The sequence below is a fragment of the Melozone crissalis genome, unplaced genomic scaffold (assembly GCF_028551555.1).
Source record: "Melozone crissalis strain CALT ecotype California unplaced genomic scaffold, PUWL_Pcris_2 ptg000086l_1, whole genome shotgun sequence".
Lineage (NCBI taxonomy): Eukaryota > Metazoa > Chordata > Aves > Passeriformes > Passerellidae > Melozone > Melozone crissalis.
In genome coordinates, this window is record NW_026535863.1 from 3,235,841 (window position 1) to 3,259,815 (window position 23,975).

The 23,975-nt window shown below is 49.4% G+C and overlaps 1 protein-coding gene across 1 annotated transcript in view; it reads right to left on the bottom strand.

The window, feature by feature from the left end:
* Positions 1-2,662: 2,662 nt before the first annotated feature.
* MAPKAPK2 (MAPK activated protein kinase 2) overlaps positions 2,663-23,975 on the bottom strand; it is a 42,885-nt gene continuing 21,572 nt past the window's right edge. Inside the window, exons 2-10 of the mRNA XM_054290825.1 lie at positions 12,511-12,650; positions 9,773-9,837; positions 8,561-8,640; positions 7,140-7,266; positions 5,667-5,742; positions 5,413-5,537; positions 5,059-5,144; positions 4,373-4,453; positions 2,663-3,681 (exon numbers count right to left, since the gene is read on the bottom strand). Of these exons, the coding sequence (XP_054146800.1) occupies positions 3,538-3,681; positions 4,373-4,453; positions 5,059-5,144; positions 5,413-5,537; positions 5,667-5,742; positions 7,140-7,266; positions 8,561-8,640; positions 9,773-9,837; positions 12,511-12,650 (924 nt within the window). The 3' untranslated portion in view covers positions 2,663-3,537. The remainder of the gene's footprint in view (positions 3,682-4,372; positions 4,454-5,058; positions 5,145-5,412; positions 5,538-5,666; positions 5,743-7,139; positions 7,267-8,560; positions 8,641-9,772; positions 9,838-12,510; positions 12,651-23,975) is intronic.

Below are 23,975 nucleotides of genomic sequence, written 5' to 3' on the forward strand. Positions count from 1 at the left end.
TTTACCAATGTGAAAAATGCAATATTGGAATATTTCCCAGTATTGAAATATTTACCGGTATTGGAATATTTACCAATGTGAAAAATGCAGTATTGGAATATTTACAAGTATTGGAATATTAACCAGTATTAGAATATTTACCAATATGAAAAATGCTGTATTGGAATACTTACCAGTATTGGAATATTTACCAATGGGAAAATGAGATATTAGAATATTTTCCAATGTGAAAAATGCAGTATTAGAATATTTACCAATGTGAAAAATGCAGTATTGGAATACTTATCAGTATTGGAATATTTACCAATGTGAAAAATGCCTATTTTATGATTGGCTTCTCGCAAATATTCAAGTGAATATTTTATGGGTTGTGTTAGAAAGTGATGCTTTGTTAATTCTCTTAAGTAGTGTGTTAAATATAGTTTTAGGTTATAACAAAATGTCGAAATAGAAACTGTGCTGTGTAGGATACTTTTTTTTTAAAGAAAGGACTCACACTGAGATAGCAGCCACAGGACGCCTGAATCTTTCAGAGAAAGAGAATTTACTGCTCCATTATCAGGAGAAATGAACTTCTTCCTGCCTCACTCAGGCAGGATGACGCTGTCAGGATTGAGAGGAAGAAGCTGACACTGACCAGACAGAATCCTGTGTTTGAATGGAATTTATGCATCATGTGTGAGGTGTATGAATATGCAACAGGCTGTTGTTTTTAATGGTTAATCCTCTGTTAACGTGGGGCCTTTTTCGGGCTTATTTTGCCCAGAGTGCTGGTGCAGCTTCAGTGTAGATGTAGTGTAATATAGTATAGAATAATATAGTATAATAAAGTCATTAATCAATTAATTAGCCTTCTGATATCATGGGGTCAGATACATCATTTCTTTCCAGATGTTTTACAAGGAGCCCCTTCCTCATCTCCTGCAGCAGCGGCAGCTCCTGCAGCCCCGACACCGGGCAGGCACAGTGTCTGTCTGTCTGTCTGTCTGTCTGTCCCCTGCCGGCACCCGGGCATGGCACCCGCGGCCCCGTGTGCCACAGCATCACCCACAGCATCACCCACAGCATCCACAACATCCACACCATAACCCACAGCACCCACAGCATCACCCACAGCATCCGTAGCGCTCCACATCGTTCAAAGCACTCCACATCGTTTCACATCATCCACAGCACCCCACAGCATCCCACATTACCCCACAGCACCCCACACCACCATCCGCATCATCCACAGCACCCCCATCATCCTACATCAACCCACAGCACAACACATCACCCCACATTATCATCCACAGCATCCACAGCACCCCACAGCGTCCCACATTGTCCCACAGCCCCCCACAGCATCATCAAGATCCACAGCATCCCACAGCACCCCACATTACCCCACAGCACCCCATACCCTCCCAAAGCATCCATCATCATCCACATCATCCACAGCACCCCTCATTATCCTACATCACCCCACATCACCCCACACCCTCCCAGAGCATCCAATATCACCCCACAGCAGCCCACAGCATCATCCCATACAATCCCATAGCACCCCACACCATCCCATAGAACCCCACAGCATCCCGCAGCATCCACATCACCCCACAGCATCATCCCATACAATCCCACGTCACCCCGCAGCATCCACTGCACCCCACATCACCCCATCCCCTCCCAAAGCACCCCACATCACCCCATAGCACCACACAGCATCATCCCAAACAAACCCATAGCACCCCACACTATCCCACATCACCCCACATCACCCCATACCCTTCCAAAGCATACCACAGCACCCCACATCATCATCCACAGCACCCCCATCATCCTACATCAACCGACATCCCCCCACACCCTCCCAAAGCATCCCACATCACCCCATAGCACCCCACACCATCATCCCACAGCATCATCCTATACATACCCATAGCACCCCATAGCATCCACAGCACCCCACAGCATCATCCCACAGCGTCATCCCATACAATCCCACAGCACCCCATACTCTCCCAAAGCATCCTATATTACCCCATAGCATCCCACAGCATCATCCCATACAATCCCACAGCACCCCACACTGTCCCACAGCACCCCACACCATCATCCCACACCATCATCCCATATAATCCCATAGCACCCCACACCATCCCACAGCACCCCATAGCATCCACAGCACCCCACAGCACCCTATCTCCTCCCAAAGCACCCCATATCACCCCATAGCATCCACAGCACCCCACACCATCATCCCACAGCATCATCCCATGCAATCCCATAGCACCCCACACCATCCCACAGCACCCCACAGCATCCACAGCACCCCACATCACCCCATGCTCTCCCAAAGCACCCCATAGCACCCCGCAGCATCATCCCACACAATCCCACATCACCCCATAGCATCCTACACCATCATCCCACACAATCCCATAGCCCCCCACCCCATCCCACGTCACCCCACAGCCCCAGCCCAGAGGTGACACGTGCTGGGCAGGGATGTCCCTCTGTCCCCAAGCAAAGGGTTGTTGTGTCCCCAGAGAACACCCAGGGGGGCTCAGCCTTTCTGGTGGCAAAAAGAGCAATTTTAGGGCACAGGGAGAGAGCAGCTGGAGCACTGTGGGTTCCTCACAGCCACACAAGCAACAGGAGAGACTTTGTGACTCTTTAAGTGTCTTTAATCCAAAGGACTGAAGAGCAGACTGGGAAGATTAGTATAAGCCAACAGACAAAAACAATTTAAAAAAATTAAAAAAAAAAAAAAGGAGGGGGGGACAAAAACCAGTTTTGCAAAACAAATTAAAATTCCATACAGTGTCTAAAAAGATCACCTAAAAACTAAACCTTAAAAAATTGGTTTTCCCCATTCAAAAACATTTAACGAAGTGACAAAATAATAATAATAATAATCATCATCATCATCATCCATGGACTAAAGACTTCAGAGCAGCTGCAGGCCCACAGACAGACACACACCCCACACGGACAGACAGACAGGGAGGGCTGGGGTGCTGCTTTTTGGCTCCTGTGCTTGATTTGGGACCCTCCCCAGGACAGCAGGACAGCTCTCTGTCCCTGGAGCCTGTTTCTAGCCAGCATCCACACAGGGAACACTCTGTCTGGGTTTCAGCTCTACAGTAGTTTTTAAAAAATATTTATATGTTCTATACCCTAAAAAGGTCACCACAGGAGTTTCCATGTCTTTGGAAGGAAGGAGGAGGAAAAGAAAAAAAAAATATACATATATAAATCAGAACTGTTTCACAAAAGAAAAATAAAAATCCAATTATTGTCGGCGTTCACCTACAGGACAAAAATATCCCTGGCTGCAGGTGTGGATCTGAGGGGGGAGGATCTCACCACCTGCTCCAGAAAGGTCAGAAACACAGGTGAGTAGCTAAAAATAACTAGTCTGGTATAAATGTCTGAATTCCATGCGCTCGATAGAACAGTCTGTTTCTTTTTGTCTTTTTTTTTCCTTAAAAAATATATATATATATATATATTTATAGTTATTGCTTTCTGGAGGGCTGGTGGGCAGGGCCCTCAGTGGGGCAGCGTGGTGGGCTCGGGGGGGTTGGCTTTCTTCCTCCTCTTCATCAGCAGAGGGTTCGAGGAATCCTCGATTTTCTTGATCTTGATTTGTTCGTAGTCCACTCTCATGGTGGCCAGGGCACTGGTCATCTCCTCCTGTGGGGACACAGAGACATCAGCAAAGCCCCTCCAGGGTGAAATATGGTCTCCTCAGGCCTGGTCTCTGAGCTCCTGGAGATCTGTTTCACACCCAAATAGCTCAGCTACCTCAGAAGGCAAAAAATGAGCAGGATGGTGTGACAGAGTTCACTGGGGTTGTTGGATGAGGGAAGAGATGAGGATCTGACTCCATGTTTCAGAAGGCTGATTTATTATTTTATGATATATATATATTATATTAAAACTATACTGAAAGAATAGAAGAAAGGATTTCATCAGAAGGCTGGCTAAGAATAGAATAGGAAAGAATGATAAGAAAGCTTCTGTCTCGGACTCTCTGTCTGAGCCAGCTGACTGTGATTGGCCATTAATTAGAAACAACCACATGAGACCAATCCCAGATGCACCTGTTGCATCCCACAGCAGCAGATAACCATTGTTTACATTTTGTTCCTGAGGCCTCCCAGCTTCTCAGGAGGAAAAATCCTAAGGAAAGGATTTTCATAAAAGATGTTAACCCAACACAGCCACTCCATCACTACATCATGTCCCAAGTGCCACATTTATGCAGTTTTTGAACACTTCCAGGGACAGTGAACGAGCCTGGTCTGCAGCACCCAGGGGAGGACATTCCCCAGATGACAGAGGGGTGCAGAGCTTTGCAGACAGGGTCAGGGAGAGGTTTTACCTTCACATCCTCCCACAGGTCCTTCTCCTCCTTCAGCACACGGCTGGTGTGCAGCGGGGTCTGGGGCACCTGCATGGATTGCTGCCAGCAGAGGGGAGGAGCGTGAGCTGGGATGGATCCCATACCATCCCATTAACCCATCCCATGGATCCCATGGATCCCATGGATCCCATGCCATGCCATGCCATGCCATGCCATGCCATGTCATGCCATCCCATCCCATCCCATCCCATCCCATCCCATGGATCCAATGCCATCCCATGGATCCCATCCCATCAATCCCATACCATCCCGTTATCCCATCCCATTATCCTCTGGATCTCATCCCATTATCCCATGGATCCCACACCATTATCCCATGGATCTCATACCACTATCTCATCCCATCCCATAGATCCCATCCCATGGATCCCATCCCATTGCATGGATCCCATCCCATTATCCCATCCCATCAATCCCATCCCATTCCATCTCATCCTATCCCATCAATCCCATCCCATCCCATCCCATCTCATCCCATCCCATGATCCCATCCCACCCCATCCCATGATCCCATCCCATAGATTCCATCCCATTATCCCATTCCATGGATCCCATCCCATCCCACCCCATGGATTCCATCCCATCCCATCCCATTCCATGATCCCATGATCCCATGATCCCATGATCCCATGATCCCATCTCACCATGATCCAGGGGTGGTTCATGAACTCCGTTATCGTCATGCGCTGGGTCGGGTCTGTCTTCAGCAGGTTTCGGATCAGCTGCTTCACTGCAGGGGTTGGGGCAGGGTCAGGGGCCTGCAGCAGCTCCTGGGGGGCTCTCCTGAGCTCCAGCCCCAGCCCCAAAACCCCTGAGTGCCCTCCCGTGTGCCCTCTGAGTGCCCTCCCCTGTGCCACACACCTGACCCTGCACAAACCCTTCAGCAAAAGGTGCAGATGCTGAGAGGTGACCCCCGACCCAGCCAGGGGTCTGAGCTCCTCCCAGCCCTCCAAAGGAGACCTCAGCCTGGGCACAGGCCCCACAGGGACCACGGTTACCTTCCTCTGACACCTCGGACCACTCGGGGTTGGGGAACTCGTACTGGCCCATCCGGATCCTCTTCTTCATGCCAGGAGAGATGGCCAGCCCGTGGTTGGAGTAGAAGGGGGGGTACCCGCATAACCTGCACCAGGAGGGGGAACAGAGTCAATGTGGCACCCCAAAAACCTCCCCAGGAGCACCCACAGGGCACAAGGCAGTGCCAGGAGCAGGAGCTGAGCCCTGCAGGAGGGACAGGAACCCTCAGACTTACAGAATATACATGATGACACCCAGGGACCACATGTCACAAGACTTGTCGTACTTCTCTGGGCCCAGCACTTCTGGGGCTGGTAAAAACAGAAAGAAAATCCTAAATCTGAGTGTCAGCACAGGGTGAGAGGGCTCTGACACCCCATGGAGGTACCAAGAGCCACTGTGGGAAGCTCTGCCTGGAGCAGCCCCCAGCTCCCTGCTGCAGGGTCCAGGGAACAAAAGATGGCTTTGTCACTTTTAACAGGGGGCACACTCCTACACCAAACCCCAAGGCCAGCCCCCAGGCACTCACCTGTCGGGGAAAATGAAACGGGAAAACCTTATAAATATGATTGCTTGGCGAAAGATTTTGAGAATATGGAAACTATAAGTGAGATTGAAATGAAAGCAAGCTTTGAGATACCTCAGTTACTGAACAATGAGAAAACAATGGTGCGGCCAGCTGAAGGTGATCCCCTTTGGATGGAACAACACCCTCTGCTTGCAGACACGCCCAAGGCTCAGAGCAGACCCTACAGCTTGGCAGAAGGGCCCAAAGAGGAGCTTTTAGGGTTTAAAATGTAACACAGTGTGGTAATGTAATGATTCTTATAGGCTGTATGCAAATGCTGTAGGATTTGTATCTTGGACTAGATTGGTTAGTGGGAATCAGAATATTCAACACAGAAGAAGATTTATTGTATTTTAGTGGGAACCTTGCTCTCTTACCCTCTTATCCTCTCTTTTACTCTCTCATCCTCTTTACTACACTTTTGCCTCCTCTCTCTTTACTTCTCTCGGGCCTGCCCCGAGCTGTGGCTGGCAGCTCCCAGCAGGGCCCTGCACCCAGGCCCTTTGCAATAACCCACAAGTTCCAAAACCAGAAGAAGATTTATTGTATTGGAATGGGAACCTCACTCTCTTTCTTACACTCTTATCCTCTCATCCTCTCTCTCCCATCCTCTTTACCTCTCTCTTTACCTCGCTCTCCCTCTTTGGGGCCTACTCTGAGCTGTGGCTGGCAGCTCCCAGCAAGGCCCTACACCCAAACCCTTTGCAATAAACCACAATTTACAAGACCAGAAGAAGATTTATTGTATTGTAACGGGAACCCTGCTCTCTCATCCTCTTTAGCAGGCTCTTGCCTTCTTTCTCTTTAGCTCTCTCTTCACCTCTCTCCTCTTTGGGGCCTGCTCCGAGTTGCGGCTGGCAGCTCCCAGCAGGGCCCTGCACTTGGCCCTTTGCAATAAACCCCAAGTTCCAAGACCAGAAGAAGATTTATTGTACTGTAATGGGAACCTAGCTCTCTCTCTCTTTACCTCTCTCTTTATCTCTCCTTCTCTCAGTCCTGCTCCAGCTGTGGCTGGCAGCTCCCAGCAGGGCCCTGCACCCAGGCCCTTTGCAATAAACCCCAAATTCCAAGCCCTGGCTGCAGAGATCTCTCATCTCCATCCATCCCCAACCATCCCACCCCTGATGTTCCTCCACTCACCCACGTAGTAGGGCGTGTAGCAGGGCGTGGCCAGCGAGTTGTGCGTGGTGGTTTCCTTGGCGAAGCCGAAGTCGGTGAGTTTCAGCACGGCGTTGGGCCGCTTGGAGGTGTACAGGAGGTTCTCTGGCTGGGAACACACAGGGACAAGGAGTGAGCAATCAATGAGGGGGACCCCAACACCCAACACAGATTTCCTGGGGAATATTCCTCCTGAGGTATCCAGGATTTAGGCCTGTGCCTTAGCTTAGTGCTGAGCTCTGCTGTTGAACCCAGTCTGTGACCGTGTTCACAGGGGTGTTAAGATGAGGGAAGAGATGAAGAACTGACTCCATGTTTCAGAAGTCTGATTTATTATTTTATTATATATATTATATTAAAACTATACTAAAAGAATAGAAGAAAGGATTTCATCACAAGACTAGCTAAGAATAGAAAAAGAAGGAATGATAACAAAGGTTTCTGTCTCGGACAGAGAATCTGAGCCAGCTGACTGTGATTGGCCATTAATCAGAAACAACCCCATGAGACCAATCACAGATGCACCTGTTGCATTCCACAGCAGCAGATAACCATTGTTTACATTTTGTTCCTGAGGCCTCTCAGCTTCTCAGGGGTAAGGAATCCTACCAAATCCTAAGGAAAGGATTTTTGATAAAAGATGTCTGTGACACCAGTCCTCTCGGACCCACCTTGGGTCACAAGCAGGAAATCAGGGATATGGGATTGAGAGGAATGGTAGATTTGTCTTTACAAACAAGCTGTGGGGCTGCTGGTAGATAAAACCTCTGGAGCAGCTCTGCCCCTTGGAGCAGAGTGAGCAGGGGGATGTGGAAACATATCCCCACCCTGAAGGAAACAGCAGGTTTGGCCATTTTACCAAGATTTAGACATAAAAGGTAAAAGAAAGAGGTACCCGGACTGTCCATAACTCTTTGTTCTTATTGTCTCATCTTGAACTAAATCCTAATTGTCCAAATTTTTATTACTCTAATTATATTACTATTTTTATAACCATTTTATTACTATCAAACTTTTAAAATTCTAAAAACAAGTGATTGGCGTTTTTCACACTACACTAAAAAGATACTACACTAAAGAAATGCTACAGAAAAACCCATGGCTGTCTCCAGACAGTCACAACACAGCTTTTTTCTAATCAATCAGTCTAAACAGTTATTTTTTCTAATCAATCAGTCTAAACACCCATCTTCTTCACTAAACAATCCCCATAACACATTCCACACGTCCTAAACAACAGGAGCAGCAAGCAGAGATAAGAATTGTTTTCCTCTGAGCTTCTCACTGCCTTCCCCAGGAAAAATCCTGGGAGAGAGAATTATTATCTCTGTTCAGAAGATGTGAATGCCTCATGGAGCAGCAGGGCTGGGCCCTGGCACTGCCAGGGGGGCTCAGGGTGGTACCTTCACGTCCCGGTGTGCGATGTTGATCGAGTGCAGGTACTGGATGGCTTCCCCAATGCTCTTCATGATCTCCGAAGCCTCTGAAGCAGCAAAGAAACCATCAGAAGCCTTCAGAAGCAAGTTAAAAAGGGCACTGCTCCCTGGGGAGCTCTACAAACCAGCAGCCAAAGAGCCTGGCTGCGGTCAAAGGGGTTTGCTGTGCTTGCAGTTCCCCTGTCCATGGAGTCTGTGCCACTCCCCATCCCTGGGAAAGGAGCCTGCAGCTCCCAGAAGCTCCAGGGGAAGGGATGGGGCAGAGCCCAGCCCCTGGCCCTAACACCAAGGCGGGGCTTGCACTGTTTAGGACACCCAAGCAGCAAGGAATGCAGCTGGGAAAGGTTTCCCCTTAGGATGGGAAGCCAAGGGGGCAACGGGCTCAGAGTTTGGGGTGTGTGGCTGCTTTTCCTCGCCAGAGGAGGAGAGGGAATGAGATCAATGAGATCTGTGAGAACCATGAGAACCACAGCCAACAGTCTTAACTTTTTGAGGGAGGTGGGTGTTTCTGACAGGAGTGTGATGGACAGGAGTGTGAGAGCAGCTGAGAAAATACCCCCTAACCCTATTGTCAAGCAAACATGAAAAGCAGGGCCCCTTGCACCCACATCCCTCATTCCCTGAGTGCAGAACTCTGCTGGGGATTCAGAAGGGCATGGAGGGGACTGAAAGGCTAGCAGGGTGTTACACTGAGGGGATGGAGAGGACTGAGGGGATGGAGGGGATGAAAGGCCAGGGTGTTACACTGAGGGGATGGAGGGGACTCAAAGGCTCAAAGGCCAGGGTGTTACACTGAAAGGATGGAGGAGATGAAATGCCAGGGTGTTACACTGAGGGGATGGAGGGCATGAAAGGCCAGGGTGTTACACTGAGGGGATGGAGGGGACTCAAAGGCCAGGGTGTTACACTGAGCAGATGGAGGGGACTGAGGGGATGGAGGGGACTGAAATGGCAGGGTGTTACACTGAGGGGATGGAGGGGACTGAGGGGATGGAGGGGACTGAAATGGCAGGGTGTTACACTGAGGGATGGAGGGGATGAAAGGCCAGGGTGTTACACTGAGGGATGGAGGGGATGAAAGGCCAGGGTGTTACACTGAGGGATGGAGGGGATGAAAGGCCAGGGTGTTACACTGAAGGGATGGACTGGACTCAAATCCAGCAGGGTGTGGGCTCATACCCCGTTCAGTGAAGGCCTGGTCTCCCCTGTCCTGGATTCGGCTGAAGAGCTCCCCACCATCCAAGCTGCAAGAGAGGACCTGCTGTTACACACTGTGGCTTGCTGAATTTGCAGGCAACTTCCACATGGGAAGAGATAAGAATCTTGACTCCATGTTTCAGATGGCTGATTTATTATTTTATGATATCTATTATATTTAAAAATACATATTATATAAAATTATATATTATATTAAAATATATAAAATAATATATAATTATATAGTTATATAATATATTTAAATATATATTTTAATATAATATAAAATTATATATGATATTGAGATATATATTATCTAAAATTATAAATATATTATTATATAAAATATACATTATATAAAATTGTATATAATATTAAAATACATATTATATAACATTACATATTAAAACTACACTAAAAGAATAGAAGAAAGGATTTCATCAGAAGGCCAGCAAGGAATAGAAAAGAATTATGATAAAATCTTGTGACTGACCAAAGTCTGAGACAGCTGGACTATGATTGGCCATTAATTAAAAACAACCACATGAGACCAATCAAAGATGCACCTGTTGCATTCCACAGCAGCAGATAATTATTGTTTACATTTAATTTCTGAGGCCTCTCAGCTTCTCAGGAGAAAAAATCCTAGCAAAAGGATTTTTCACAAAATATATCCATGACAGTGCCTCCATCTCCCACCAAACCCTCGGCTGCTGAGCAGGAATCAATTCCCTTGTCCATGCAGGACTTTGGGTGGTGTTCTGGGGCGTTTCAGAGCCTCCTCCTTCCCGAAAGGAGCAGGGCAGAGGCTCAGAGCTGGGCGGGCGTGGCCGCCCCAGCAGCCACAAAAACACATTTACAGTAAAGGCAGCAAATGTGGCTTGAAATTGGTGAGAGCACTCCCAGCACACGTGGCCTCCTTTTGCTCACGAGCCAACCTCCTCAGCAGCACCATGACCCAGCACAGAAGTGCTGAGCAAAGCTCAGGGTGAGGCACCAGCAGTGTCACAAAGGCTCCCCAAGCTGGGGCTCAGAGGCTGGACGCCCCTGCAGCACAGTCAGGTCCCATGGAGGTGCTGGAGAACCACTGGTGGGTTCCCTCCCCACGTACCCTCAGGGGAAATGCAGCTCCCACAGAGCTCAGGACTGAGGTGTGGGAGAATTCTCCATGAGAGCAGGGATAATGGCACTTCCTGGCCCTGCCTTATCTGCCTGAAGCAGGAACAGTTTGGCTTTCTCAGCGCTGATAGCATCTCCCTGACATTCAGTGACATCTGCAGCAGCAATAGCCTGCAGCCCCTGGGACCCTGTGCTGCACAGAGCCTGGCAGGAGGGATCCAGAGCCTGTCAGAAAGGATTCAGAGCCTGTCAGGAGGGAACCAGAGCAGTCAGGAGGGATCCACAGCCTGTCACAGGGACCCAGAGCAGTCAGGATGGATCCTGAGCCTGAGAGGAGGGATCCAGAGCCTGGAAGGAGGGACCCAGAGCAGTCAGGAGGGATCCAGAGCCAGTCAGAAAGGATTCAGAGCCTGAGAGCATGGATCCAGAGCCAGTTAGGATGGAACCAGAGTATATCAGGATGGATCCAGAGCAGTCAGGAGGGGTCCAGAGCCTGTCAGGAGGGATCTAGAGCCTGTTAGGAGGGATCCAGAGCCTGTCTGGAGGGATCCAGAGCAGTCAGGAGGGATAGAGAGAAGGATAGAGAGAAGTCAGGAGGGGTTCAGAGCCTGTCAGGATGGATCCAGAGCAGTCAGGATGAATCCAGGGCCTGAGAGTATGAATCCAGAGCAGTCAGGAGGGATTTAGAGCCTGTCAGGATGGATCCAGAGCAGTCAGGAGGGATCCAGAGCCTCAAAACATGGATCTAGTGCATCAGGAGGGATCCAGAGTGGTCAGGACCGATCCAGAACCTTTCAGGAGGGATCCAGAGTCTCAGAACATGGATCCAGAGCCTGTCAGGAGGGATCCCGAGCCTGTCAGGAGGAATCCAGACCCTGCTCCTGCTGGAAATCAAATCCTGCCTTGCCATGGACGTTACCCCAGGGCATCCCTCAGTCACACTGACAGTCCTGGGCACTCTCCTACCCCTCAGCCATTCTTTCTTTCTCCCCCCACTGCCTCCCCTTGCCCATCCCTGGCTGCCCAGCGTGCCAGGGTGGTTCTCAGTGCCTGTTTCGCCGCAGGAGCTGCTCTGGGGGTGCTGTGCCACGTGCCCTGGCACCGCTCCTGCACCCGCTGCCCCCCCGGGCGATCTGCCAGCTTGCCAGGGGAGAGGTTTTGGCAAGGAAGCTGCATCAAATCACAGCTGCGGTTGGGATGTGGTTTCAATACTTTCCCCTTCATCCCTCCTCCTCGTCCCCAGGTTCATACCAAGCTCCTACCCAAAGCAGAGCTGCTGCTGCTGCTGCAGGCGGTGCCAGGGCGGCACCAGCGCTGCCAGCTCGGGCACTGCCCCACCACAGCCTGCCAGGAGCCTGCCAGGAACCTCCCCCAGCTTTTACTGGCCAAAGGCAGTTTGGTTATGACCCACCTGTGAGAACCACAGGCCTTGAGCTGAGCATTTTCAGGATGACTCAGAGCCAGCAGCCCTGGCTGTCCCCATCCCTCCAACGCCACCCTGCCCAGGCTGCCATCCCCCTGGCATCCCCAGGGCTGGAAGGTGCCCACCCCACTCTGGCAGCCCCCCAGCACCCTGCAGTGCCCACGGGCCGGGCTCTCACCACTCCATGACGATGAGCAGACACTTCCTCCCCTGGTAGAGGTTCTCGTAGACGTCCATGATGCGCACGATGTGCGCGCACTGCGACGCTCGCCAGTGCAGTTCCACCTCCCTGCGGGCCTTGGGGCAGTCCTGCAGCATCTGCGGGAGAAGGGACACCCTGTGAGCCCCGAGACACCCCCGGGCAGCGGGGTCATCACCCCCGGGTGGCTCTGTGACACGGGGACGAGCACCGGGCGCTCCCTGCGGGCGCACGGAGCGCTCTGACAATGCCTCCATCCCCATCTAGTGGGAACTCTGAGAAGCCGTTTGCCCTCGGCTTGCCCTTCCTGCCAAGGTTCATAAAAGCTTATTCGGGCTCCCTGCCACCTCCCAGTGCCCCACCAGCGAGATCTACTGCGCTTAGGAGCCATTCTGCACGCTGATACCTCCATTGCTGCACCCCTGGGTGCCACCAAGCATCCTCATCCTCACCCTTGCTGTGCTGTCCCCCATCATTTCCCAACCATCCACAAAAGCTCCCTCACCACAAATTCAGAACCCACCAGCACCCGTGCCTGGGGAAGGGACAAAGCAAACATCCAGATGTTCCCTAAATTACAGCTCTTTAATGAGCCCCCTGCCCTTCCCAGAGACAACTCAGGGTTCCCAGGTGCAGGAAGGATTTGTTTGTCTGCCATAGCCTATTAGTTATGATGTTTGTCAGGATAAACAGCCAGCCTTAATTATTGTGTTCCTAAATATAGAACAACAAACGTGTCTAGCTTGAGCCCAGCTCGTTTTCCTTCCTGTCTCCAGCAGCTTTGGGGCCGGGCTCAGCCTCTGGAGCAGCTCTGCCCCTTGGAGCAGAGTGAGCAGGGGGATGTGCACACACACCCCACCCTGCAGGAAACAGCAGCTTTGGTCATTTTACCAAGATTCAGACAGAAAAGTCATTTTACCCCTCTGAGCTCTCCCCAGGAGCAGAGGAGCATCAGCCCTGGGATGCTCTGCAGGAGCCAGGGGGGTTCTCAGTGCAAGGGGATCTCACAGGAACAAGGATTAACTCCCAAAATCCACACAGTGCCCATTTCCAGATGGAACACTCACTGATGGTGCTGCCCTGGCAGGGTACCCCTGCTCAGAGCAGCAGGCATCCCTTGCCATGGGGAAAGGCACAGAGAGGATGTGCCCTTCAGCCACCCACCCAAAGCACCATCCCTGGCTCTGGTCACACCTCTCCTTTCATCCAGTCACCCAAAACACCATCCCTGGCTCTGGTCACACCTCTCCCTTCAGCCACCCACCCAAAACACCATCCCAGCTTTGGTGGGGATGGAACACTCACTGATGGTGCTGCCCCTGGTGATCTGCATTCCTGCCCAGAGCAGCAGTTGTCCTTTGCCACAGGGAAAGGCACAGAGAGGATGTGCCCTTCAGCCACCCACCCAAAACACCATCCCAGGTTCTGGTCACACCTCTCCCTTCAGCCACCCACCCAAAACACCATCCCTGGCTCTGGTCACACCTCTCCCTTCAGCCACCCACCCAAAACACCATCCCAGGCTCTGGTCACACCTCTCCCTTCAGCCACCCACCCAAAACACCATCCCAGGCTCTGGTCACACCTCTCCCACCTCCTCTCCTGCTTCCCCAGGCAGAGGAAACCTGTGGGAACCTGTGGGAAACTGTTGGCACCAAACCACCAGAAGCTCTGTGCAAAGCCAACCTTTGCACAACTTGAAATTGCTCACACCAACAGCCTTGGGGCAAGGGAAGACAAGGCAGGAGGTTGGACACCCTCTCCTTGCTCCTCTATTACTTAATTACCCGAAAAACTGCATCCTGCAGAAGCCAAAACCATAAGCAAGAGTAACACCAGCCCCTGAGGAGCCATGCAGAGGGGGCTGCAGAAAAGCCTGGCTATTTTTTGCAGCCCCACTCTGAAGAGCCTTGGCATGGGGAGCCAGGAAGCTGAAGAGAAAAGAGAAAAACAAAACAATTTGCAATTATGCTGCAGGAAAATGGAGCAGCAGGAAGCAGCTAGTTAACATCATTCTGCACAAGACAAACAGCAGAGGTACAGCAAAATACATCTCGTTTTCAGAGGTCACTCTGAGTGCTTTTATAGGAGGTTAATTGGATTTCTAATGAAGCAGGAGGCAGCAGCAGCCTCCATTACCTGCCCCAGCACAGCCCTGAGGTTTGTTTTTGTACCCAGACAAGCTCTGGGAGCAAAGAGCTGCCCTGGTGCTCTCAGCACACCCAGCTGTGATCCAGCTGCTCCCTCCATCCCCTGCTGGCTCTGCATGTACAGGGGATGGAGGGGCCTCCAGAGGAGCAGATTCGGCCTCATTGAGGCAATGGTTTGGTTAATTTTGGAAATGTTCCTGGTGGCAGCAGGGTGAGGGGGAGCTGAAGGCCACATGCACTCCCCACTGCTGCTGCAGGAAGGATTGAAAAGTAGATTTGACTCTTAGGACCTAACTATCAAGTTGTAAGAATATTTCCTCTGTGATTTTAATGAACTCTCAGTATATTTTATGATATTAAGAATATTTTGTCTATGATTTTAATGAACTCTCAGTATATTTTATGATATTAAGAAAGCTGATAGGCCAAGAAACACGTATAGTGTATTGTAATTAGGAAATAGCTAATTTCTGATTGTGATGGTGTGAATTATAACATCTGCATGTCTCACCCTTGACAGACTAAAAATGGAATAAAAATTTTTAAAACACCTCTCAGTTGCCCCATCACTGGTTCAGAAAAGAGCATAATCCAACAGGCAAGCATATTTCCTCTATGATTTTAATGAATTCTCACTATATTTTATGATATTAAGAATATTTCCTCTATGATTCCAATGAACTCTCAGTATATTTTATGATACCAAGAAAGTTGATAGGCCAAGCAACACTTATAGTGTGTTGTAATTAAGAAATAGTTAGCTTCTGATTGTGATGGTGTGAATTATAACATTTGTGTTGTCTCACCCTTCACATGAGATTGAAAATGGAATAAAAGTTTTTAAAACACGTCTCAGTTGCCCCATCTCTGGGTCAGAAAAGAGCATAATCCAACAGGCAAGCATATTTCCTCTATGATTTTAATGAACTCTCAGTATATTTTATGATATTAAGAATATTTCCTGTATGACTGTAATGAACTCTCAGTATATTTTATGATATTAAGAAACCTGATAAGCCAAGCAACACTTATAATGTGTTGTAATTAAGAAACAGTTGGCTTCTGATTGTGATGGTGTGAATTGTATATGAAGGGTGCATTGTCTCACCCTTCACATGAGACTGAAAATAAAATAAAAGTTTTTCAAACACCTGTCAGTTGTCCCATCTGTGGGTCAGAAAAGAACACAATCCAACAGGCAAGCCATGGCATGTCAGGATCCAGAACATCCCTCTGGCTGTCCAGGATGGCAAAACCCCTGCCAGGGGGCTCAGAGACCCTGGCACGGAGCCCCAAACACCTGTGGGTTTGATTATGGAGCAAATTACCAACCTTGTATGAAGATCAGCAAGCCACAACAGTTTAAGCAGAATAATAGTGAAGTTATCACGATGTGAAAAAAAGTAGATTTTGGGGTTTCTAGAATGGGGGTTCAAGGGGCAAGATGGAAGGAACTGGTGTGCCCAGCCTTTCTCCTTCTCCTTCTTGGCCTCCATCTTCTGCTGTGATGTTGGATGAATCCAGGATGACACCGTCAGGATTCAGAGGAAGAAGCTGACACTGCCCAGGCAGAATCCTGTGTTTGAATGGAATTTATGCATCATGTATGGGATGTATGAATATGCAACAGGCTGTTGCTTTTAAGGGTTAATCCTCTGTTAACGTGGCTCCTTTTGTGCTGCCCAGAAAAAGGTACCTGGACTGTCCATAACTCTTTGTTTCTACTGTCTCATATTGTCCTCATCCAAATTGTCCAAATTATTATTACTCTAATTGTATTACTATTTATATACATATATATATATATAACATTTCTATTTATATTATTTATATTTATATCTATATTTATATTTATAGTTATATAAATATTTATATAAATATAAATTATATATTTATATAAATACACATACATATTTATATATGAATAAATAGATATATTTATATAAATAATTATATTAATTTGTTTATATTTATATAAATAAATATATATTTATATAATGCATATTTATATAAATATATATAAATGTTATATATAACATTTATATTTATATTTATATTATATATTACTATCTTATATTTATATATTACTATTTTTATTACTATTAAACTTTTAAAATTTTACAAACGAGTGATTGGCGTTTTTCACACTTCCAAAGAAGGGCTCCTCAAAGATCCAACTCTGCATTATTTCAGACAGAAAACGCTGCATTTCCTGCCTGCTCCTGCTGGAGAGGAGGGCTGGGCAGCCGGAGGGCAGTAACCGGATCCTTGTGTTACACAAGTGTCCCCGGGCAGGGCACAAGGGCAGCGCTGGCTGCAGAGGAAGCTCTGCCACCAACTCTGAGCAAACCGGGCAGGAATCAGAGCTGCATCCCCTTGCTGGGTGCTCCAGGTGTTCACATCTGCAGCCACTGCTGTAGGAGCCAGAATGAGAGATATGGGACTCCATGGGCTCTCCAAAATGCAGTTTATTCCATCCAAGATGTCACAGCAGTCCAGAGTCATGGGTGACAGAGCTGTGCCTACAGCTGTCAGCCCCAGCTGCAGGCAGGCCTGGAGACCCTTTGGTTTTGGTTACAATGCATTGTATACCTTTCTTTTGGTTACAATGCATTATATACTTTTCTTTTGGTTACAGTGCATTATAGACTTTTCTTTGCTCAGCATCTTAATACAGTAGAACCAATCTGTGAAAAATGCATGTGTTTTATGATTGGCTTTTCGCAAATATTCAAATGAATATTGTATGTGTTGTGTTAGAAAGTGATGCTGTGTCAATTCTCTTAAGTAGTGTGTTAAATATAGTTTTAGGTTATAAAAATTGTTAAAATAGAAACTGTGCTATGTAGGATATTTTTTTTAAAGAAAGGACTCACAGTGAGATAGCAGCCACAGGACACCTGAATCTTTCAGAGAAAGAGAATTTACTGCTCCATTATCAGGAGAAATGAACTTCTTCCTGCTTTGAAGGCGCTGTCAGGATTTGGAGGAAGAAGTTGATAACAGAATCCTGTATTTGAATGGAATTTATGCATCATGTATGAGGTGTATGAATATGCAACAGGCTGTTGCTTTTAAGGGTTAATCCTCTGTTAACGTGGGTCCTGGTAGCCGGACTGTCTGTAACTCTTTGTCTCTATTGTCTCATATTGTCCTAATTCAAATTGTCCAAATCATTATTACTCTAAATATATTGCTATTTTTATAACCATTTTATTACTATTAAACTTTTAAAATTTTAAAAACGAGTGATTGGCGTTTTTCACACAATCTATACCTTAACTATTATCTATAGCCTGTCATAACTACTATAATTACCATATTCATGTTGCTATTCTCCAATCACTAAAAGTCAGTACATTACAGTTTAAGCTAGAAGTTGTTTTTCAGTTTTCTTGCTGTAGAAAATTCTGAGACCTTTTTTCTACTTGCCACATTTGCTGCCTTGTTTGCCTGTGCTATCTTTCTGCTTGGTAAAAACATCTTCTTGTTTGGGGTGAGTTTATCCTTTGCTCTGAGCCATAAAAACCCTTTCTAACTAACACACCTTTTGCCTCTTTAGTTATCCAGTAAAACTGGCTCAGCAATTCTTTTCTTCTCTATCAAAACTTGCTTCCATCTCTATTCCTTCATCAGACTCTACAGTTAAAAATCTTTCTGCCAAGCACACATATCTGTGAGACTTTCTTGTCAAACTTTCATCCTTCCCAACACACTGCACATGTCCAGACACCAGCTCATCATCCCAGAGCATGCCAGTGTCCCTTCAGCCTGGCAGGGGACAGGGGACAGCCAGGGGAGCTCTGCCCCATCCCATCCCTGCTCCCCACTGGGGCACCTCCCTGCAGGAAAGGAGGGAGAGCAGGGACAGAGCCACTCCACCCTGCTGCTGGCAATTCGGGAGGAAATTCAGCTTTCAGCCTCATTCCAGCCCCCCTCCCAGCAGCCTGACACCTCTGAGATCTGGGCAGGCAGCGTTTGCTGCCATCCCGAGCCTTGGCTCAGCCCTGCTCCCCCAGGAGCCTTTCCATGCTGCCAGAGAAATTAGTTCTGTGCTCCTCTAAACACTTCATTAGCTTCATTAGAGCTGCCACAGTGCTGCCATCAGAGGGTGGCACAGCCCAGCCTGATGTGCTCAGGACCAAAGGCTCCTCACGAGCTCCAGCAGCACCTCTGGGCTCTTCCCACATTGGAAAGAAACCCTGGAAGGAGATCCTAAAAACACAACAGCGCATCAGGGTTTCTGCAGGAAAACAGCATTCCCTGAGCAAACCCAACCTCAAATCCTGCCTCCAAAAATCAGCTTCAGCTCCAAGGAAGAGCTCAGCACCACACAGAGCAGAATTTCCCCCCATCACCTGAGGACAAGCACAGCACAGCACAGGTGGGAAAGGAAAGGAAAGGAAAGGAAAGGAAAGGAAAGGAAAGGAAAGGAAAGGAAAGGAAAGGAAAGGAAAGGAAAGGAAAGGAAAGGAAAGGAAAGGGGGAGGGAAGGAAGGAGGGAAGGAAGGAGGGAAGGAGGGAAGGAAGGAGGGAAGGAGGGAAGGAAGGAAGGAAGGAAGGAAGGAAGGAAGGAAGGAAGGAAGGAAGGCAGGCTAAAGCAGGGGCTGCAGCTGCCCACGCTCACGTTCTCTCTCCAGCGTGTCCTCAGGCACCACTGATTCAGTCTCGCCGCCCCCTCCTGGGATGATGCTCCATGAGTCACGACAGACAGGTTGGAAAAGGAAGCTCCCTCCTCCCCAGGCAGGAGGTCGCTGAGGACACTGTCCCACTGTCCCTCCTGTCCCTCCTGTCCCACTGTCCCTCCTCACTGCCATCCCAGCCCCAAACGCTGCTGCCCCTCAGCAAGCCAAGCACACTCAGATGGGCGAGAGGGAAAACTCACCTCCCACGGGTAATTTCCATGGAAAGTGAGGATCAGGCTCCCACTGGGGCGTGTGTTGAGCTGTCCATTTTCCAGCACTGCCCCATGCTCACCCCAGGCTCTCCAGCTGCTCTTGCAGGCAGAGTGGTTTTATTTTCGTGTGTATTTTGATCCCACCTGATTTCCTCAGTCCCCAGCAGAACAGCACCCACCCCTCCAACAGTGGTAGCCCCAAACCACCCCCAAAAGCCCCCCTTAGGACCTGTCTGCAGCTCAGGGGTTAAAATAAACTCTTCTGGAGTTGCAGTAAGAATAAACCTACAGTGAAGACAGGCAGGCTGTCATCCCCCAAATTATCAGCAGGGAAGCAAAGCAGAGCTTCCCCCAGCCTGGATCACACACACACAGCCTTTGGATTCCCCTGACCCTGCTAGCACAGGGCAAGGAGCATTTTTTCCTAATAAAGCAAAAGGGTTTCTCTTCAAAGGATTTTCCTCTTCTAATCTTCCCCTGCAAACTCGCTGCCAACTGGCGTCAGCTGCTTCACACATTTGTGGGGCTGGAAGCTCTGCACAGGCTGTTCCCACCTCTCCCTGCACTCAGCTGAGCCTGTAATGCCAGAATATTTTGGGAACTCACAGGTAATGAGCCCAAAGCCACCCCAGACAGGGCTGGGAGGGAGAGGGCAGCAGAAGGACACGGAAGCAGCAAAGCTCGGTTCCGCTTTTGCTGTTTATGAGCTACTAAAGAGAAATAAAATCACGAGCCCCAGAGCCTCTGGGAGGAATTGTGTTACCAAACAGAGGGAAATTCATGGTTGAACCACAAGGCAGTAACAATTAAAGGTGCAGCTCAGGAAGCCTCCCCCACATCACCGTGGCTCTTACATAAATCTTTACATTAACCCCATCCCCGCTGCTTCCACCCACCACAACCTGCCCTGCTGCCCTGGTGACGGGACTTTCCCAAGCTGGGCTTCATTTCTGCTCTGCCCACGCCCCAAGAGCCACAGAAGGAGTCTGAACCCCAACAGAAGAGGTGAAAGCCTCATCCTCACGTTTGTTTTGCCTGGGGAAAGCCAGAGAGCAGAGGTGACGTGTCTGGAGGAGGAGCACACGGGTCCAGCAGCATCCTGCCCACAGCGTGCCCTGTCCTGCCAGCCCAGGTAAAAAGGGTAAGAGTGCAAAGTTCCCATTACAGTACAATAAATCTTCTTCTGGGCTTGGAACTTGGGGATTATTGCAAAGGGCCTGGGTTCAGGGCCCTGCTGGGAGCTGCCAGCCAAAACTGGAGCAGGACTGAGAGAAGTAAAGAGAGAGGTAAAGAGAGAGAAGGCAAGAGAGTGGTAAAGAGGATGAGAGAGTAAAAGAGAGGATAAGAGAGTAAGAGAGTGAGGTTCCCATTCCAATACCATAAATCTTCTTCTGTGTTGAATATTCTAATTCTCACTAACCAATCTAGTACAAGATACAAATCCTACAGCATTTACATAGAGCCTATAAGAATCATTACATTACCACACTGTGTTACATTTTAAACCCTAAAAACTCCTCTTTGGGCCCCTTCTGCCAAGCTGGCAGGGTCTGCTCTGACCCTTGGGCCTGTCTGCAAGCAGAGGGTGTTGTTCCATCAAAGGGGGATCACCTTCAGCTGGCCGCACCATTGTTTTCCAGCTGTTCAGCAACTGAGGTATCTCAAAGCTTGCTTTCATTTCCATCTCGCTTATAGTTTCCATCTTCTCAAAATCTTTGGCCAGACAATCATATTTATAAGGCTTTCCTGCTTCATCTTCTCCAACAGAGAGGGATGGGGCAGTGCCACCAGAGCTGGGTGGATACTGAGGAAACGACCCAGAGGAGCACAATCAGCTCCATCCTCCAGGTTCTCCCGCCTCGGGGAGAATGGAAAGGCTGGAGAAAGGATCCCAGTGAGAGAGAATTGTTTATATTGGAAACAAGACAGCAGAGGCAAGCGAGGCTGAGCAGAGGTGAGCTGACAAACACACAGACACACACACAGACACACACAGACACACACACACACACAGAGACACACAGACACACACAGACACACACAGACACACACACACACACAGAGACACACAGAGACACACAGACACACACACACACAGAGACACACACACACAGACACACACAGACACACAGAGACACACACACAGACACACACAGACACACACACACAGACACAGACACACACACAGACACACACACACAGACACAGACACACACACACACAGACACACACAGAGACACACACACACAGAGACACACACAGACACACACAGACACACAGAGACACACAGACACACACACACACAGAGACACACACACACACAGACACACACACACAGACACACACAGACACACACACACAGAGACACACACAGACACACACAGACACACACAGACACAGACACACACAGACACACACAGACACAGACACAGACACACACACACAGACACACACACAGACACACACACACAGACACACACAGAGACACACACAGACACACACACAGACACACACAGACACACAGAGACACACACAGACACACACACACACAGACACAGACACACAGACACACACAGACACACACACACAGAGACACACACAGACACACAGAGACACACACAGACACACACAGACACACAGACACACAGACACAGACACACACACACACAGACACACACACACACACACACAGACACAGACACACACAGACACACACACAGACACACAGACACACACACACACACACACACACAGACACAGACACACACACACACAGGCAGTTCTTACACACACACAGAGGCAGCTCTTACACACACAGAGGCAGCTCTTACACACACACAGGCAGCTTTTACACACACACACACACACACACAGAGGCAGCTCTTACACACACACGCAGCTCTTACACACACAGAGGCAGCTTTTATACACACACGCACACAGGCAGTTCTTACACACACACAGAGGCAGCTCTTACACACACGCTGCTTTCACAAGGAGCCTCTCTCACCCCCCAGCATTGCACAAGCCCCTGTGCTCCCCTGCTCGTGGGGTCCCTGCCCGGTGGGCGACGCTCAGGACCCCCCACCCCACAGCCCCCCCTGCCCGGGGCATCTGCTGAGCATTTCTGTCCCTCGGTGACAGATGCAGCAGCCATTCAGCCTTTTCAGGCAGCAACAAAAGCCTCTCGAGGCACACAAAGGAGGGCAGCAGAAGAGAGGCCTGGGTTTAAATGAGAGCCACCTGCCAGGGGCCCGTGCCCCCCGTGTGCTGCAGAGCCCATTTCCCAGCAGCAGAAATGTTCCTGCAGATGAAATGTCCAAGTGGGGATCCAGGAGCAGCACCCTGGATGCTGAGGGAAGGGTGTCTCAGTGTGGCAGAGGCTTTGGGGCAGTGCACAAACTTCCAAAAACACCAGAGGGGAAATTTCCCCCCTGTTGGTGTTACCAAGGCTGGGCTCGAGGCAGAGCAAGGATCACTGAATGGGGATGAGGGGATGAGGCTGGAGGGAGGAGATGGAGGTGGGTGGGAAGGGGCTGTAAAATTCCCGGGGAAAAGTCAGAGCAGGTAAATGGCAGCCAGGCAGCAGCACGAAGCATCCCCGCTGACTCACAGCCAGCAACAGGCTGGGGCTGGTGTTTAAAGGAGACAAATAAAGAGTGTTGGCTTCATTTCTCTGAGAAAAACAAAATTAGGGGCCTATTCAGTTCCTATGTTTTTGTTTTGGGAGCCTCCTCTTCCTTCCAGCCCCCAGCAGCAGCCAGGGCTGGGTTTGGCTGACTCACCCCTGCTCATCTCCTCAGGAGGCTCTGGGTGAGGAGCAGCAGCAGCCCAGGCACGAGCCACGGCCACGAGGTGCCACGTCCTGCTGTGCCACATCTGGCTGGAGTGACAGAGCCACCACCCTGCCAGGACCTCCCGGGAACCCCACAGGGACAAACGGGGTCATGACAGCCAAAATGCTCCAGCCCTGTCTAAAGACATCCCAGATGTCACTGCCCACCTGGGCGCGAGCAGGGAAGGGACCCCACTGCCTTGGGGCCAGAAGGAGCCACAGCCCAGCCATGGATGGAGCCATTCCGGGCAGGGATCTGCAAACCAAACCCCTGATCCCAGCCATGGATGGAGCCAATCTGGGCAGGGATCTGCAAACCAAACCCCTGATCCCAGCCATGGATGGAGCCAATCTGGGCAGGGATCTGCAAACCAAACCCCTGATCCCAGCCATGGATGGAGCCAATCTGGGCAGGGATCTGCAAACCAAACCCCTGATCCCAGCCATGGATGGAGCCAATCTGGGCAGGGATGCTCAGATCTGCAAACCAAATCCCTGATCCCAGCTCTGACTGGAGCCATTCTGGGCAGGGATCTGCAAACCAAACCCCTGATCCCAGCCA